This window comes from Anomaloglossus baeobatrachus, chromosome 3, assembly GCF_048569485.1.
Source record: "Anomaloglossus baeobatrachus isolate aAnoBae1 chromosome 3, aAnoBae1.hap1, whole genome shotgun sequence".
Classification (NCBI taxonomy): domain Eukaryota; kingdom Metazoa; phylum Chordata; class Amphibia; order Anura; family Aromobatidae; genus Anomaloglossus; species Anomaloglossus baeobatrachus.
Window position 1 is genome coordinate 310,129,062 of NC_134355.1, and position 16,106 is coordinate 310,145,167.

General features: G+C 41.9%; 1 protein-coding gene across 3 annotated transcripts in view; it reads left to right on the forward strand.

Moving 5' to 3' along the window:
* CEP85L (centrosomal protein 85L) overlaps positions 1-15,772 on the forward strand; it is a 312,459-nt gene extending 296,687 nt beyond the window's left edge. For all 3 annotated transcript variants that reach the window (XM_075340018.1, XM_075340016.1, XM_075340017.1), the window contains exons 12-13: positions 2,172-2,385; positions 11,545-15,772. In XM_075340018.1, coding sequence (XP_075196133.1) covers positions 2,172-2,385; positions 11,545-11,711 — 381 coding nt within the window. In that variant the 3' untranslated portion in view covers positions 11,712-15,772. The remainder of the gene's footprint in view (positions 1-2,171; positions 2,386-11,544) is intronic.
* The last annotated feature ends 334 nt before the right edge of the window (positions 15,773-16,106 follow it).

The window sequence follows — 16,106 nt, forward strand, 5'->3', positions numbered from 1 at the left end:
TCACATTAGCAGTAAATGAGCCGAGCCTCCACTGACTCGAGCGTGACCCAAACCCAGGAGCAAGTAACTCTCTCTGCCCACAAACAGCCAGCCATAAGCCGTTCACTTCTGGGGGAGTGCGAGCTGTGCAAACACTGCAAGCGGCTCGCACAAGGCTGGGCCCCAAGCATACCTGAGCACAGCGCTGCTCGCACAGGTGACGTTCGTACGTAAAGCATCAGAACCCGAACCTTGATTTTTTTAAGTTGGTGTCCTGTTCGAAAATGGAACTTCAGGTTCGCTCATCTCTGACGAGTTACAGCATTTCTTAAAATCTTATTAAGCTATAAGGTTGCTACATACAATTGAGATGAACACAAACTATCAGGTAATGATGTGCTATGTAAAAAAAAAACTATTAGTGGTGTATAAAGTAAAACTATGCTTTGGGGCAACAATTAGCCATTGAATAGAATAGTAATAGTGAAGGCATCCTGATGGAATCTCAATAGATATTGCAGAGTTCCCTGCACACACACTACAGGAGGCTCAAAAAACTCTCATATTGCAGTGAATCTAAACAATTTGGGAATATTTCATCAATTCAGTAGGATGTATTAAAGAAATATTGTGGCCACACAGATTCTTAAAGCATTGTAAAGCTTCTGTGAAATGAACAAACTTCATAATTCACTTAGTGTTAAAATTCTGCTCCGTTCCTGAGCGGTCATTGTGGTCAAGCGACCTCCAGCTTATTATTTCCTGCTATATTTTATTTGGAGTACAGAGATTTCCTGTCTGTTCTTTGAGCTGATGGTAGTCTGTCAGCCTGTGCCCAGTATACAGGAGGTAGGGCTCAGCCAGCAGCATTCAGAGCAGTGTGCTCTAAACAGTGATGTGGGTATGGACAGTGATCGTCCGTAATTTTAGAGATGTTAGGAGAGCAGAAGCTATAAAGGTAGTGCACAGGATTCACGGAGAGTTCGTATTCTTATCAACCAGTTACTTTTGTCAGAGCGGATAGTGCTGGCCCTGCTATAGTGCTAGATTTCATTATAATGAATAACTCCCATGTGTGATACCATTGGTTGCATCTGTAAGACTATGTTCATACTGCATTTCTGCATTGTGTTTTGGCAATTTTGTCTGAGTTCCACTAAAAATTAGATTCAGACGCAATCACCTGAACGCCATGTACAAATGCAATGTTTTTTGGTAACATAATTTCTTGTCATAGAGTCTTAAGACTATACATACTAGCTATGTTAGGAGGGGGGAAACTGCATGCAGAAGTGTATCTGCCTTTAGACTTTTTAAGAGTCTCAGGATGGTACTTTTTAGGTGAAGTGGGCTGATACAGACAGATACAGCTCTGCCTGCTGGGAAATGTAGCCTAGTGGCACAGAGTGAGATCAGGCAAGAAGCTAAAGGGAACTATCAGGATGATTTTATACATACCTGTAGTGGTCAGCTAGGATGTTTAGGTTTTGAAATCCAAGAAAGTAAAGTTTATAAAATCAGCAGCTTCTTGAGTGACAGAAGCTGAGGATCAGATAATATATTCATAGTTATCCCTTCCCCCTGTTAGAATTAAAATAAGTATTATACAATTGATTTAATGTTTGACTTGCAGGACCTGTTTGAGGTCTTACCCATGTGACCAGAAGGGGCGGGGCCTCAGCCAACAGAAAAATGTTGCTTCCTGGTATCAGCTTTGTTGGCTCAGACCCCACCCCTTCTGGTCACATGGGTATGACCCCAGCACAGGTCCTGCAAGTCAAACCGATTGTATAATACTTATGCTAATTCTAACAGTGGGAGGGGATAACAGATAATATTATCTGATCCTCAGCTGCTGTCACTCAAGAAGCTGATTATTTTATAAACTTTTCTTGGATTTCAAAACCTAAACATCTTAGCTGACCACTACAGGTATGTAGGTAATCTGCCTGATGCCAGTATAGCCCTGGCTTTTAGGTTATATAGGAAAATCCTGGTGATTGGTTCCCTTTAACAATGTAAGGTAAAATGCCAGAGACCACAAAGATGGCTGTAGGGTGCGGGAGCTAAAATAAAGAAAAGTAATGGCAGGTTGTGGACTCATTTCCAAGAACATCAGATCTTTTTTTTATTTACATTTATTGTGCCCTGAAAACTCTTTTACTAACCATTTTTCTTTTCACTTCATGCAGAACCAGAAGTTAAAGGAAGAAAATGCTTCCATGTGCAAGCAGCTGGAAGAGTTACTAGTATCTAGACAACCACTGTCGGAGAAAATGCCGGTGGCCGAGCAGCTGTTTAAGGAAATGTCCCACTGTCTGTTTGACTTGAAAGCACTCTGCAGTATTCTAAATCAGCGTGTACAGGGCAAGGAGCCCAACCTATCTCTGCTCTTGGGCATACGTTGTAAGTTCTCTCAATTGTGCCACTGTCCAATATAGCTCATTCTTACTGCTGAAGCATTTTTATTGCTTTATACACAGTGTATTCATTGCTCATACATTGTGCTTGATCTACCTCAAGATCTCTGCTTAAAGGGGTTATCCAGTTGTTAAAAATATAAATGTATAGGAACAGTAGCAAATAGTATAAAAAAAAAATACAAAAAGCAAAAACGCTTCAATGCTTCACCAACCTTCAATGATCATGTGCCATACTTTACTGGCATTGTTGCTCAGTGCTGAGAAGGGGTGTCAGCAGTATGGCATGTGACTACTAAGGCCACCTGCCAGAGCACCAATGCTGCATGAGAAGGTTATAGACAAGGTGAGTAGTTTTTTGTTTTGTTTTTTTTTTGCCCCACAAACTGGATAATTGCTTCTGACCATGTCCATTTGAGAAAGCTGGTTACAAGAGCGCGTTCTATTGTCAGAAATATTATTCAAGTATATCAGTTGATGGCCATTTCAGTATATACTGAGTAGGCTTCATTTATATTTAACTGGACAAACTGATTAAATAGTCTGTCAACACAAAATGACTTGAAACCAAGCTCAGGTGCACAGAGCATTCTTGGCGTGGTCGAGCAGTACAGTGCACCTCCCTTCTACTTGGTTTACATTTCTCCTTGTGCCCCTCTTCCTTCATTCACAGCTGGACGCTTTATAGGAGCTAAGGAAAGGTGGTGAAAGATAGACATGAAGGTGTTCTGCAATGTTTGGTCATGCTAAGGATGCCTGTGCTTGGTTTGAACTGTCATTGTCTGCTGCCAGAATTCCTATCATTATATGAAGAACGGAACAGGGATGACACCATAGCCGATATCAGATTACACTAATTGTAAGCAGCATCATTTCGGAGTCCATTTTGGCATCTCCTAATGTTTACTGTTAGAGCAATCACTTTAGGCTACTTTCACACCTCCGGCTTTTGCAATGCGGCACAATCCGGCACTTTGCAGGAAAACCGCAACCGGTTTTTTTTGCTGCCGGTTGCGTTTTTCCTGCATAGACTTTAATTAGTGCCGCATTGTGCCGCATGGGCTTGCGTTCGGTCCGGTTTTTGCCGCATGCGGCAGATTTAGCCGATGCGGCGGCCGGATGGAACGTTCCCTGCTACGTTTTTTGCTCCGGCAAAAAAAAAAAAACGCATCGCGCCGCATCCGGCCGATGCGGCGCTTTTCCCAATGCATCCCTATGGATGCCGGATGCGGCACGATGCGGCAAAAAACGCATCCGGCCGCCGCATGCGGTTTTTGCCACTGCGCATGCTCAGTAGCATGCCGCAAGCGGCAAAAACCGGACCGGCCGCATGTAAAAAACTTATGCAAAGGATGCGGTGTTTTCACCGCATCCGTTGCATAGGCTTCACAGCCGGATTGAGCTGCACGGCTCAAACCGGATGTGTGAAAGTAGCCTTAGGCGGTCTTCTAGCCTAGCGGATCGGAAAAATCATTTTTTTTCTTGTATTTTTCATGTATTTAGTGTGGAGAATATATCTGCAAAACTATTTTAGCTTGATTTGCAATCTTATAAAAAGCTATAGCACTTTCTAGGGTGCGATCTACAGCGTGCTCGCACTGCGTGCTGCACACTGGAGCATTCCATCAGCCTTGTGTGCGTGTATGCTTTCTTTGCTTTTTTGCTTTTGGATTAGCTTGCCCAATAGATGGTTATTTTTTGGGCAGCAGTTTAAAAACAGTCCTTAGCATTATGACACTGATCAGAGGTTTAATTGGTGAATTTATATATAAAGTAGAAAATGTATGTCCTGAAAGCTCTCAAAACCCAGTTATATAAACTGCCTTAGGCCTTGTGCGCACACTGCATTTTTACCCACGGTTTTGCTGCAGAAATTTCTTGAGAAATGTTTGTAACCTTTCTGCAGACATTTCCCAGCAAAACCTATGGGGAAAAAAAATAGCTGTGCGCACGCTGCATTTTTTTCTCAAGAACATTCTTTCTGCAGAATTTCTTGAGAAAAGTTCTTGAGAAAATGTGCATGTCACTTCTTTTCCGCAGGTACCTGCGGTATTTCACTCCATTCACTGTAATGTAATCGCGAAATACCACGGGTATACCGCAGGTAGCAAATGATGTGCAGTATACCCTCGGTATAGCCACGGTTTACCTGCGGTAATGTTCATCACTACCCTGCGTTTTGCCATCATCCCGATTGCCGTGATGCGGTGGCAACGGGGTAATGAATGAGTTAACGGCAGCCCATAGCTGCCGCTAAGTCCACAATTAGTAATGGCAGAGTCTATGACACGCCATCACTAATCTGTCAGTGATAGTAAATAAACACTCACACCGAAAAGCCTTTATTTGAAATAAAACACAGCCCCCTCTTTCACCCCTTTATTAACCCCCCTCAAACATCCAGGTCCGACGTAGTCCAAAACAGGAGGTCTGGCGACGCTTGCATCCAGCGACGTATGAGACAGAGTGCTCAATGCAGCTCCATGTACAGACAGATTGTCCTAGTTGTCCACAGCAACCAATCAGCGCTCAGCTTTCACTTTACCTCAGCAGCTTTAATGCTGAAAGCTGCACTCTGTTTGCTATAGGCGATTTGTGTTGAACATTTAGGCGAGTGGACGCTAACAAAGTTTAAATTACGAAGTTTAAAAAATTAATAGAAATGGATAAAGGGTTGAGTGATTATAAAACACATCTACATCGTTCTAAAAAACTGATATTTTGAGGCAACCAATACACGAGTGAACAAGATTCACAGTTCAAAAGCACATTGGCAAAAAAACTAAGATCTACAAGAAATGTTATGATCACAACGAAGGATCACGCAATGGTCCTGAAATAGCTGATTGATCTTAAGCAGTGATAAGCGAGCACTGCCTTGCTCAGATGCTCGACACTCGTTAAGAGCAGTTGGGCGCAACTCAAGCACCTGAGTATAATGGAAGTCAAAGGGAAACTTGAGCATTTATCCAGATTTCCCAGAAAAATGCTCGAGTTCCTCATTGACTTCCATTATACTCTAGTGCTTGAGTCGAGCCCATCTGAGCACCCAACCCCTCTTAATGAGTACCGAGCATGGTAGTGCTCGCTTATCACTACTCGTTAGTAAACATGTCTCTGTGTAATCAGTATGACAAACTAAATGTCTTTCTCAAAACCACTATTTTCAAACCGGTGGCCACCTCCAGAATCAATTGAGTTGGGCTTGTGCACACACTTTCAGTATATAAGTGCCTATCTCCTGTACCAGAATCAAGTTGAAATCTTTTTTTTTTTTTGTAATTTAGACAGGCCCACAGTTGTGCCAAAAATCAATACTCAATTTTCAGCATGATGCCATTTTTTTTTTATTTTTCACTATTATTATTATGCTACCAGAGATAGTGAGAATCAAAGTAATTTAGAATCTGTTTTGTTTTTTTGTTTCCAAAAAGTACAACACAGGATGGTGACTATTGGTCACCACCGTTTTGTTTTTCTTGCCCACCTCACTGCATTTTTACAGTTCTTATTTATACTTTTTTATTATTATTATTATTATATAAACTATTGTAAATACACTTAACACATGTGTAAATATATTGTAAAATAAAAAACAACCTTATCCCGAAAATCCTTATAAGTTTTCCACAAAAATAGCATAGAAATCAGATATTTACAGCAGAAGAGCCCCTTAAAGGGAACATGTCGCTAAGTTTTCCCCTATAAGCTGTGGCCAGCACCAGTGAGCCCTTATATACAGCATTCTAGACTGCTTAGATATGATCCCATGTAACATAAGAAACATCTTTATAATACTCAGGGGGCTGTCCGGTCCGATGGGCCTCCTCCATCTTGTGCAGTTGCCATCCTTTTTCAAACCCAGTAGGACAGATTAATGCGCATGCGCAGGAGCACAATGATGGCCTCTATGTGGATGGCATAGGATGCGTCATTCACACGGGGCTGGGAAGGACGAATAGAAGTGACCAGGGCCGGCTCCAGGCTTTTGTGGGCCCCGGGCGGAAGAGTCCCAGTGGGCCCCATCCACACGCAGACACACACATACATATACATATTTAAAGACAAACTTACAAAAATACATATAGAACTGACACATCTATAGTCATATACACTGACATACATAGATAGACAACATACATGCATACAGACACACACAGCTCTGCTGCATGCATACAGACACACACAACACAACTCTGCTGGATACATACATACACACACAGCTCTGCTACATACACACACAGCTCTGCTACATACATACACACACAGCTCTGCTACATACATACACACATAGCTCTGCTACATACATACACACATAGCTCTGCTACATACATACACACATAGCTCTGCTACATACATACATACATAGCTCTGCTACATACATACACACATAGCTCTGCTGCATACATACATACATAGCTCTGCTGCATACATACACACATAGCTCTGCTGCATACATACACACATAGCTCTGCTGCCTACATACACACATAGCTCTGCTGCATACATACACACATAACTCTGCTACATACATACACACATAGCTCTGCTACATCCATACATAGCTCTGCTACATACATACACACAAAGCTGTGCTACATACATACATAGCTCTGCTGCATACATACACACATAGCTCTGCTGCATACATACACACAGCTCTGCTGCATACATACACACAACTCTGCTACATACATACACACATAGCTCTGCTGCATACATACACACAGCTCTGCTGCATACATACACACATAACTCTGCTACATACATACACACATAGCTCTGCTGCATGCATACAGACACACACAACACAACTCTGCTGGATACATACATACACACATAGCTCTGCTACATACACAAACAGCTCTGCTACATACATACACACATAGCTCTGCTACATACATACACACATAGCTCTGCTACATACATACATCGCTCTGCTACATACATACACACATAGCTCTGCTGCATACATACACACATAGCTCTGCTGCATACATACACACATAGCTCTGCTGCATACATACACACATAGCTCTGCTGCATACATACACACATAGCTCTGCTGCCTACATACACACATAGCTCTGCTGCATACATACACACATAACTCTGCTACATACATACACACATAGCTCTGCTACATCCATACATAGCTCTGCTACATCCATACATAGCTCTGCTACATACATACACACATAGCTCTGCTACATACATACATAGCTCTGCTGCATACATACACACATAACTGCTGCATACATACACACATAACTCTGCTACATACATACACACATAGCTCTGCTGCATACATACACCCATAGCTCTGCTGCATACATACACACAGCTCTGCTGCATACATACACACATAGCTCTGCTGCATACATACACACATAGCTCTGCTGCATACATACACACATAGCTCTGCTACATACATACACACATAGCTCTGCTACATACATACACACATAGCTCTGCTACATACATACATAGCTCTGCAACATACATACACACATAGCTCTGCTGCATACATACACACATAGCTCTGCTGCATACATACACACATAGCTCTGCTACATACATACACACATAGCTCTGCTACATACATACACACATAGCTCTGCTACATACATACATAGCTCTGCAACATACATACACACATAGCTCTGCTGCATACATACACACATAGCTCTGCTGCATACATACACACATAGCTCTGCTACATACATACACACATAGCTCTGCTACATACATACATAGCTCTGCAACATACATACACACATAGCTCTGCTGCATACATACACACATAGCTCTGCTGCATACATACACACATAACTCTGCTACATACATACACACATAGCTCTGCTGCATACATACACACATAACTGCTGCATACATACACACATAACTCTGCTACATACATACACACATAGCTCTGCTGCATACATACACACATAGCTCTGCTGCATACATACACACATAGCTCTGCTGCATACATACACACATAGCTCTGCTACATACATACACACATAGCTCTGCTGCATACATACACACATAGCTCTGCTGCATACATACACACATAGCTCTGCTGCATACATACACACAAAGCTCTGCTGCATACATACACACAAAGCTCTACTACATACATACACACATAGCTCTGCTACATACATACACACATAGCTCTGCTACATACATACATAGCTCTGCTACATACATACATAGCTCTGCTGCATACATACACACATAGCTCTGCTGGATACATACACACATAGCTCTGCTGCATACATACACATAGCTCTGCTGCCTACATACACACATAGCTCTGCTGCATACATACACATAGCTCTGCTGCATACATACACACATAGCTCTGCTACATACATACATAGCTCTGCTACATACATACACACATAACTGCTGCATACATACACACATAGCTCTGCTACATACATACACACATAGCTCTGCTACATACATACATAGCTCTGCAACATACATACACACATAGCTCTGCTGCATACATACACACATAGCTCTGCTGCATACATACACACATAACTCTGCTACATACATACACACATAGCTCTGCTGCATACATACACACATAACTGCTGCATACATACACACATAACTCTGCTACATACATACACACATAGCTCTGCTGCATACATACACACATAGCTCTGCTGCATACATACACACATAGCTCTGCTGCATACATACACACATAGCTCTGCTACATACATACACACATAGCTCTGCTGCATACATACACACATAGCTCTGCTGCATACATACACACATAGCTCTGCTGCATACATACACACAAAGCTCTACTACATACATACACACATAGCTCTGCTACATACATACACACATAGCTCTGCTACATACATACATAGCTCTGCTACATACATACATAGCTCTGCTGCATACATACACACATAGCTCTGCTGGATACATACACACATAGCTCTGCTGCATACATACACATAGCTCTGCTGCCTACATACACACATAGCTCTGCTGCATACATACACATAGCTCTGCTGCATACATACACACATAGCTCTGCTACATACATACATAGCTCTGCTACATACATACACACATAACTGCTGCATACATACACACATAGCTCTGCTACATACATACACACATAGCTCTGCTACATACATACACATAGCTCTGCTGCCTACATACACACATAGCTCTGCTGCATACATACACACATAACTCTGCTACATACATACACACATAACTCTGCTACATACATACACACATAGCTCTGCTGCATACACACATAGCTCTGCTACATGCATACATAGCTCTGCTACATACATACACACATAGCTCTGCTACATACATACACACATAGCTCTGCTGCATACATACACACATAGCTCTGCTGCATACATACACACAACTCTGCTGCATACATACACACAGCTCTGCTGCATACATACACACACAACTCTGCTGCATACATACACACATAGCTCTGCTGCATACATACACACATAGCTCTGCTGCATACATACACAAAGCTTTGCTGCATACATACACACATAACTCTGCTGCATACATACACACATAGCTCTGCTGCATACATACACACATAGCTCTGCTGCATACATACACACATAGCTCTGCTGCATACATACACACATAGCTCTGCTGCATACATACACACATAGCTCTGCTACATACATACATAGCTCTGCTACATACATACACACATAGCTCTGCTGCATACATACACACATAGCTCTGCTGCATACATACACACATAGCTCTGCTGCATACATACACACATAACTCTGCTACATACATATACACGTAGCGCTGCTGCATACATACACACATAGCTCTGCTGCATACATACACACATAGCTCTGCTACATACATACACACATAGCTCTGCTACATACATACATAGCTCTGCTACATACATACATAGCTCTGCTGAATACATACATACATAGCTCTGCTGCATACATACACACATAGCTCTGCTGCATACATACACACTTAGCTCTGTTGCATACATACACACATAGCTCTGCTGCATACATACACACATAGCTCTGCTGCATACATACACACATAACTCTGCTGCATACATACACACATAGCTCTGTTGCATACATACAGACACACACATGGCTCTGGGGGGCCCACACACGCGGCTCTGGGAGGCCCCACACACACACAGCTCCGGGGGCCAGCACATACGGCACCGGGGGGGCAGGGCATACACCTAGGGGAGGAGAAGCCCATATAGCTCACCAGGGCCCATAAATCGGGGGGCGGGGAGGGCACATACCGCTCAGGTCATGGTGGAAAGGGGGCCCACACAGCGCCAGAGAGACGTGCTGTGCTGGGGGTCGCTGGCTGGCACTGCAACTCCTTCATCTGTGGCACTGAGCAGGACGCCGGGCGGTAGCTCCGCCCACAGATGAAGTTCAAACCAGGAAGTCTGCGCGCCTTAAAGGGACGGCGCTGCAGATTCCTGCCGAGGACTGTGGTCCCCGGAACTCGGCCCGGGGGTAGCAGAACTTAGGCGAGTGGGCCCCGGCCAAGGGGCACCAGAACTGACGAGGCCGAGTGGCCCCCCCGGCTCTCCAGGGCCCCGGCATTTGCCCGGGTATGCCGCGTGCTAACGCCGGCCCTGAAAGTGACTAAGGACCATACTCGGTCAGCAACGCCTTGCCTTATTTTTTATTTTATACTATGTACCATAATGACTACTGAATTTTATTGGATTTCTATAAATTGGCCTTTTACTTTGGATCATATGTGTGCTGGTCAGAATTCCTGCTTTTTTTTTTTTGCTTCGGACTCTTGAGCCTTTGACCATGTACCGGACAGATGAGCTGACTTTTTGCTCTGTATGATAAGACCATGTTCCTGTACGGTCACACGGCCATTACATAGCACATAGCAGGGGGGCACATTTAAAAAATTCTCAGCGCATGAACTTGTTTTTTTTTTTTTTTTAGCACATCCAATTGTTGAAATCATCATTCTTATTATTATTATTCCAAGATCGATTAAAACTAACTTTGTTCATGGCAAAACGTCTTTAAGCATTAAAATAAATGAGTTTTCAATGTGTAAATTAGTTTTCTGTTGTTTTCTGCAGCCGCTAACTCCTGTTCCGACGAAAGTGAAGCCAGCAGCCACAGCACGGAGGGTCTTACTAATAAACTGACAGATGTGCGGCAGCTACGAAAAGACATTGATGAACTGCGGACGACTTTGTCAGACTGCTATGCTCAGGATATGGGGGATAATTGTATTACCCAATGATTGACTGAGGGATTCCCAATAAACGCTTCACCTGCATTTTAGTCTGGGAGCCATATACTGGAGCATTTCTATGCACAATACCTGAGGTGCTTTGTCTACATTTCACCACGCCTCTACATTTCATGGAATATCCTACTCATCTGACACCCCGTAAAAAAATGGACTGATGAATGAAAAACCAGTGAATGTATAATAAGATGTCATGAGTGAATGTGCAAGAGCTTGAAAATTGGAGTCTGCATCTGGTATTTTCTACGGATCTTTGATATAATGGACAAAAGTAAAGCTAATCTTGAGTCTTTTTTTATGTTTCACATCTATTACAATTTTTTATATAGCAATGACTACCGTCATATTCTCCCTATTGCAAAAGTTTCCTGTACTGACAGTAATGTTAGCCGTGTTACAATTTCAGACAGATTGGCAAGGCAAAACTAGTCCATTTATAGAACCACCAAAACGTGAAGAAAGCCATTATTTCAAATGGAAGCTTTACCGTCCCATTAAGCACACTCCATCGATGTTACATTCTGGTGGTTTAAAGGCCTAAGAACAAATCCTTCTCCCTTCCAAGTCATTTCCAGCAGGGTCAGTAGGATTTTTATTTTGGTCTGTTGTGCAGTAATCAGAATCTCTCACAACTGCCAGGTAATCGCTTTATTCATTCACGAGGTCGGCATAGGAGAACATACTGTAGTTACAGCTTAGGGATTTAAACCTAAGCAGAACATTTTGATGATCATTTTAGTACACTAAATTAGAGTACATTTATCTTTTGTGGATGAATAGCAAAAGATTGAAGTTCTTCTGGTACAGAGAGCGCTGTGTATTAGATATTCAAGCTAGATATCATTGTTGTGACACGAATAGTCCTGTAAGAGAACTTCTCTGCCAATACTGAAACAGGAAGTGTTATCATAGGGAAATAATTGCTGTTACATGCAATGGTTTTTTTTGTTCTAGTTTTGGTACCTACTTTAACGGATTTAGCATCGGAGTCTCTGATATAAATTGTATCCAGAATCTGTCAGCAAAGAAAGCTGGAGCGGTGATTGATATATTACCGCATTGATCGGGTAAACAGTACATATAGTCAGAGGTATTCCTTTTAAGATGTCATTAGGAACATTAGAAATTACTAGTGATAAACGAGCTCTACCAATAGTAATAAGCACCCAAACATGGTAGTGCTCCCAACTACAAATTAGCCATCCACAGGTAGATCATTTAATTATCCGTGGGACTCTGACTGCTGGGATACCACCAATCCCTAGCCAAGGACCCCGAAATGCCCAGTTGGATTGGAGCTTTTTTCATGGTCTATGGGACTGCTGGAGTAAGCTGATCGCTGGATTCTAACATATGTGGATCAGTGATTGCTTAAAATGTTGGGAATAACCCTTTCTAGGATGCGGAAAAGGTATATTTGTAATAACTGCATGGTCATATATGTGCAGTGTATACAAGGAACTGTATATGAACTGACAGCATTGGTAATACAAGCTTTGGCCGGCATTTCCATGTTCACAAACTTTGTAGTAGGGTAACAATCCCAAGTAGGTATTCACATTTCATGGAAATTATTTCTTAATTAATTTTTCACTGATATTGTCTGAATAGTTTTTTTTTTTACAATACATAACCAAGGCAATACTGGGGAAAATGGATGCAAGATATGTAGCGTAAAAAGTGGCTGTCATCGGGTGAAAGTGGCCAGTATTTGCTCTTTTATTCCCTCTGCTCCCCTGAGTGTTTTTTTTCTTTGAATCCTTAGTATGGTTTTAGAGCTATGGACCTTTTTAAACAATGCTAATTTTCAATGTCTTTATAAAGGGGCATGGCTCACGGACTCTTTGGGGGCGAGGCTCACGGACTCTTTGGGGGCGAGGCTCACGGACTCTTTGGGGGCGAGGCTCACGGACTCTTTGGGGGCGAGGCTCACGGACTCTTTGGGGGCGAGGCTCACGGATTCTTTGGGGGCGAGGCTCCATTATCTTGCAAGCCACTCCCGCTTAATAATAACCATAAAATTTAGCGCTAAATAAAAAGGACAATCTCTCTGGCATCGTGTAGTGGATTTTAAAAGAATTAAAAAGTCATACTCATGGGAGCAGCGGGAATAAAATAGGAACAAAAACTGGGCACTTTTGGTCTGGTAACAGCTAATCTTTAATTTGAAATTCACTAGGTAAGAGCCACCACTTTAAAAAAAATGTTCTGATTGCCTTGATAATAATCAGAAGGCGTTTTTCCCATTAGAATACCTATATCCCTCATCAACCACTATGTATAACTGCAGTTGTACAATAATTGTCCACTATCCCTGCATAGTATGTAGGTACGCTTGTATGTTTTGGTGGTTAGTTTGCCAGGGAAATGTACAGTAAGCAATGTCACTTTTCATACCACTTCTTACGTTTCATGTTTTTTGTTTTTTTTTTAATGATCGCTACACAGATTGTATACCTGATGTACATGGATCAGTCTGTTATAGAACAAGTGCAGCAGCTTGCTAAGACAATCATAATATTAGAAACCCTTACTATAACTGCACAGTACCTACGTCCACCTTTTATGTATACTGGCATGTGAAGCTTTCTGACTGTGCCCACTAATATATACACCAGTGTAATCAAACTAGTGAAATAAATGGGGGAGGGATAATTTATTGACTAAACATGCTACTTATAATTTGATATTTAGAATTTTTTTTGTCTTTTATATATAGTTCTTGTTCCTTATGTGCTGTGCTAAGTTCTAGCTCTAATTTGCATGCACAGGGGGATGATAAATATGTTTTTCAAGAAAGCAATGAAACAGAACCCGTTAGACTTCACATTGTCCAGCTATTGGCTGACCTTCTGGGCAGATGAACTGTGCACGATGGGGGTCTTCATTAAACTCTGCTGTGTCCCCCAAGCATACCAAGACTGTATTAATAACCAGTAACTAAGGACCTTCAATGTGCTTATCTCCTCTGCTGCAATGGCACTGAAGGAAGGCAGAGCATGAGATATTTCCTGCGCATTTTATATCCTTGTTTTTTCCACTAATGTTAGTACTTTACTTTACTTTTTTTTTTTTTTTTAAAGGCCAAGTTGACTCACCAATTATGAGACACATTTTTCACATTTTATATGTAAGAAAATTTCAGAGTTTTCTCATGGTTTTCACTTCTCTTTCCCATGTTCCTGAATTACACAGTAAAATGTCAGTATTACCTATATTAACCTATCCGATTCCAGCCTTTATTTTTCTGGAGCCGCTTTTTACAGTACAACAACTGATTTGATTGGTTGCTGTAGACCACAGTGGGGAATTGTCTTCCAAATTTTATCTAAACCAAGCAGCCAACCAGATTCTTGTTTTTAATTTAGAAAGGGCCATTCAGGTATTAGGGAATAGGTTTGGATAATTCGGACTTTCAGTTGCCCTTATTACTTAGTTTCCCCATTTTGGTTCCTCCATAAAACCATGATGATAGCAGATGAGGACGTTTCAGGCATTCGTGCCATTGACTAATATTTCTAGACTGGTTTCTCAATTTCTTAATGGTAACATATGATAAATCATTAGCAATATTCTCCTACTTGCGCCAGTCTGTATTTATTGCAGCTGTGTCCAGTCACTACATTTCATTTAGGCTTTGTCTTCTCGTCTCATTTTTTTCTCTAATGGCCGTTTTTCGGTACAATTAGGGCATATGGAAAATAGTAAAACTATATTTCTATATTTTGCATCAGTGACTACAGTGTCAAGGCCAGGTTGGCACAGTGAGACAATTTGATAGAAACTTTAACCCTCACACCCCATCTCCCCACCAAGCCATTAATACGAAGGCTTATCTGTTAAAGAGAAACAGTCGATCCCTTTATGAACTCAATGTACTGCTCCAGCAGCAAATCTGCGTTTTGGAGTTGTCTGAAAATGCATTGGGGTGTGACTCTGCACTATCTTCTCAGCCTCCCGATCTATTCCCTACCTAGCAGCACCCTCCCATGGCTGAATGACAGCTCTTTGGTTGTGCACCTGTCAGTCTGCCAGGGGACGGTGTTACTAGGTAGGGAATAGGTCGGGAGGCTGAGAAGATAGTGCAAAGTCACGCTCCAATGCACTTCAGACACAATGTCAAGAAGTGATTTATCACTTTGGGATCATAAAGGGATTGACTGGCTTATCTTCTGGCTATATAGTCAAATTGTTTGGGGGCAGGGGGTGTAAGTTTGGGACAAATTACCTTTAACCCTATGTTACCGAGTGGTATTTTTTGTCAGTTTTAACGATTGATTTCATTTTCTTATTTCTGGTTACTTTGGAAAACAACTTTTTCCTCCAAAATCATTTCAAAATATATTGGCTCATAGTGGTGACTGACTGAAGCCAAGCAAGTGTAGA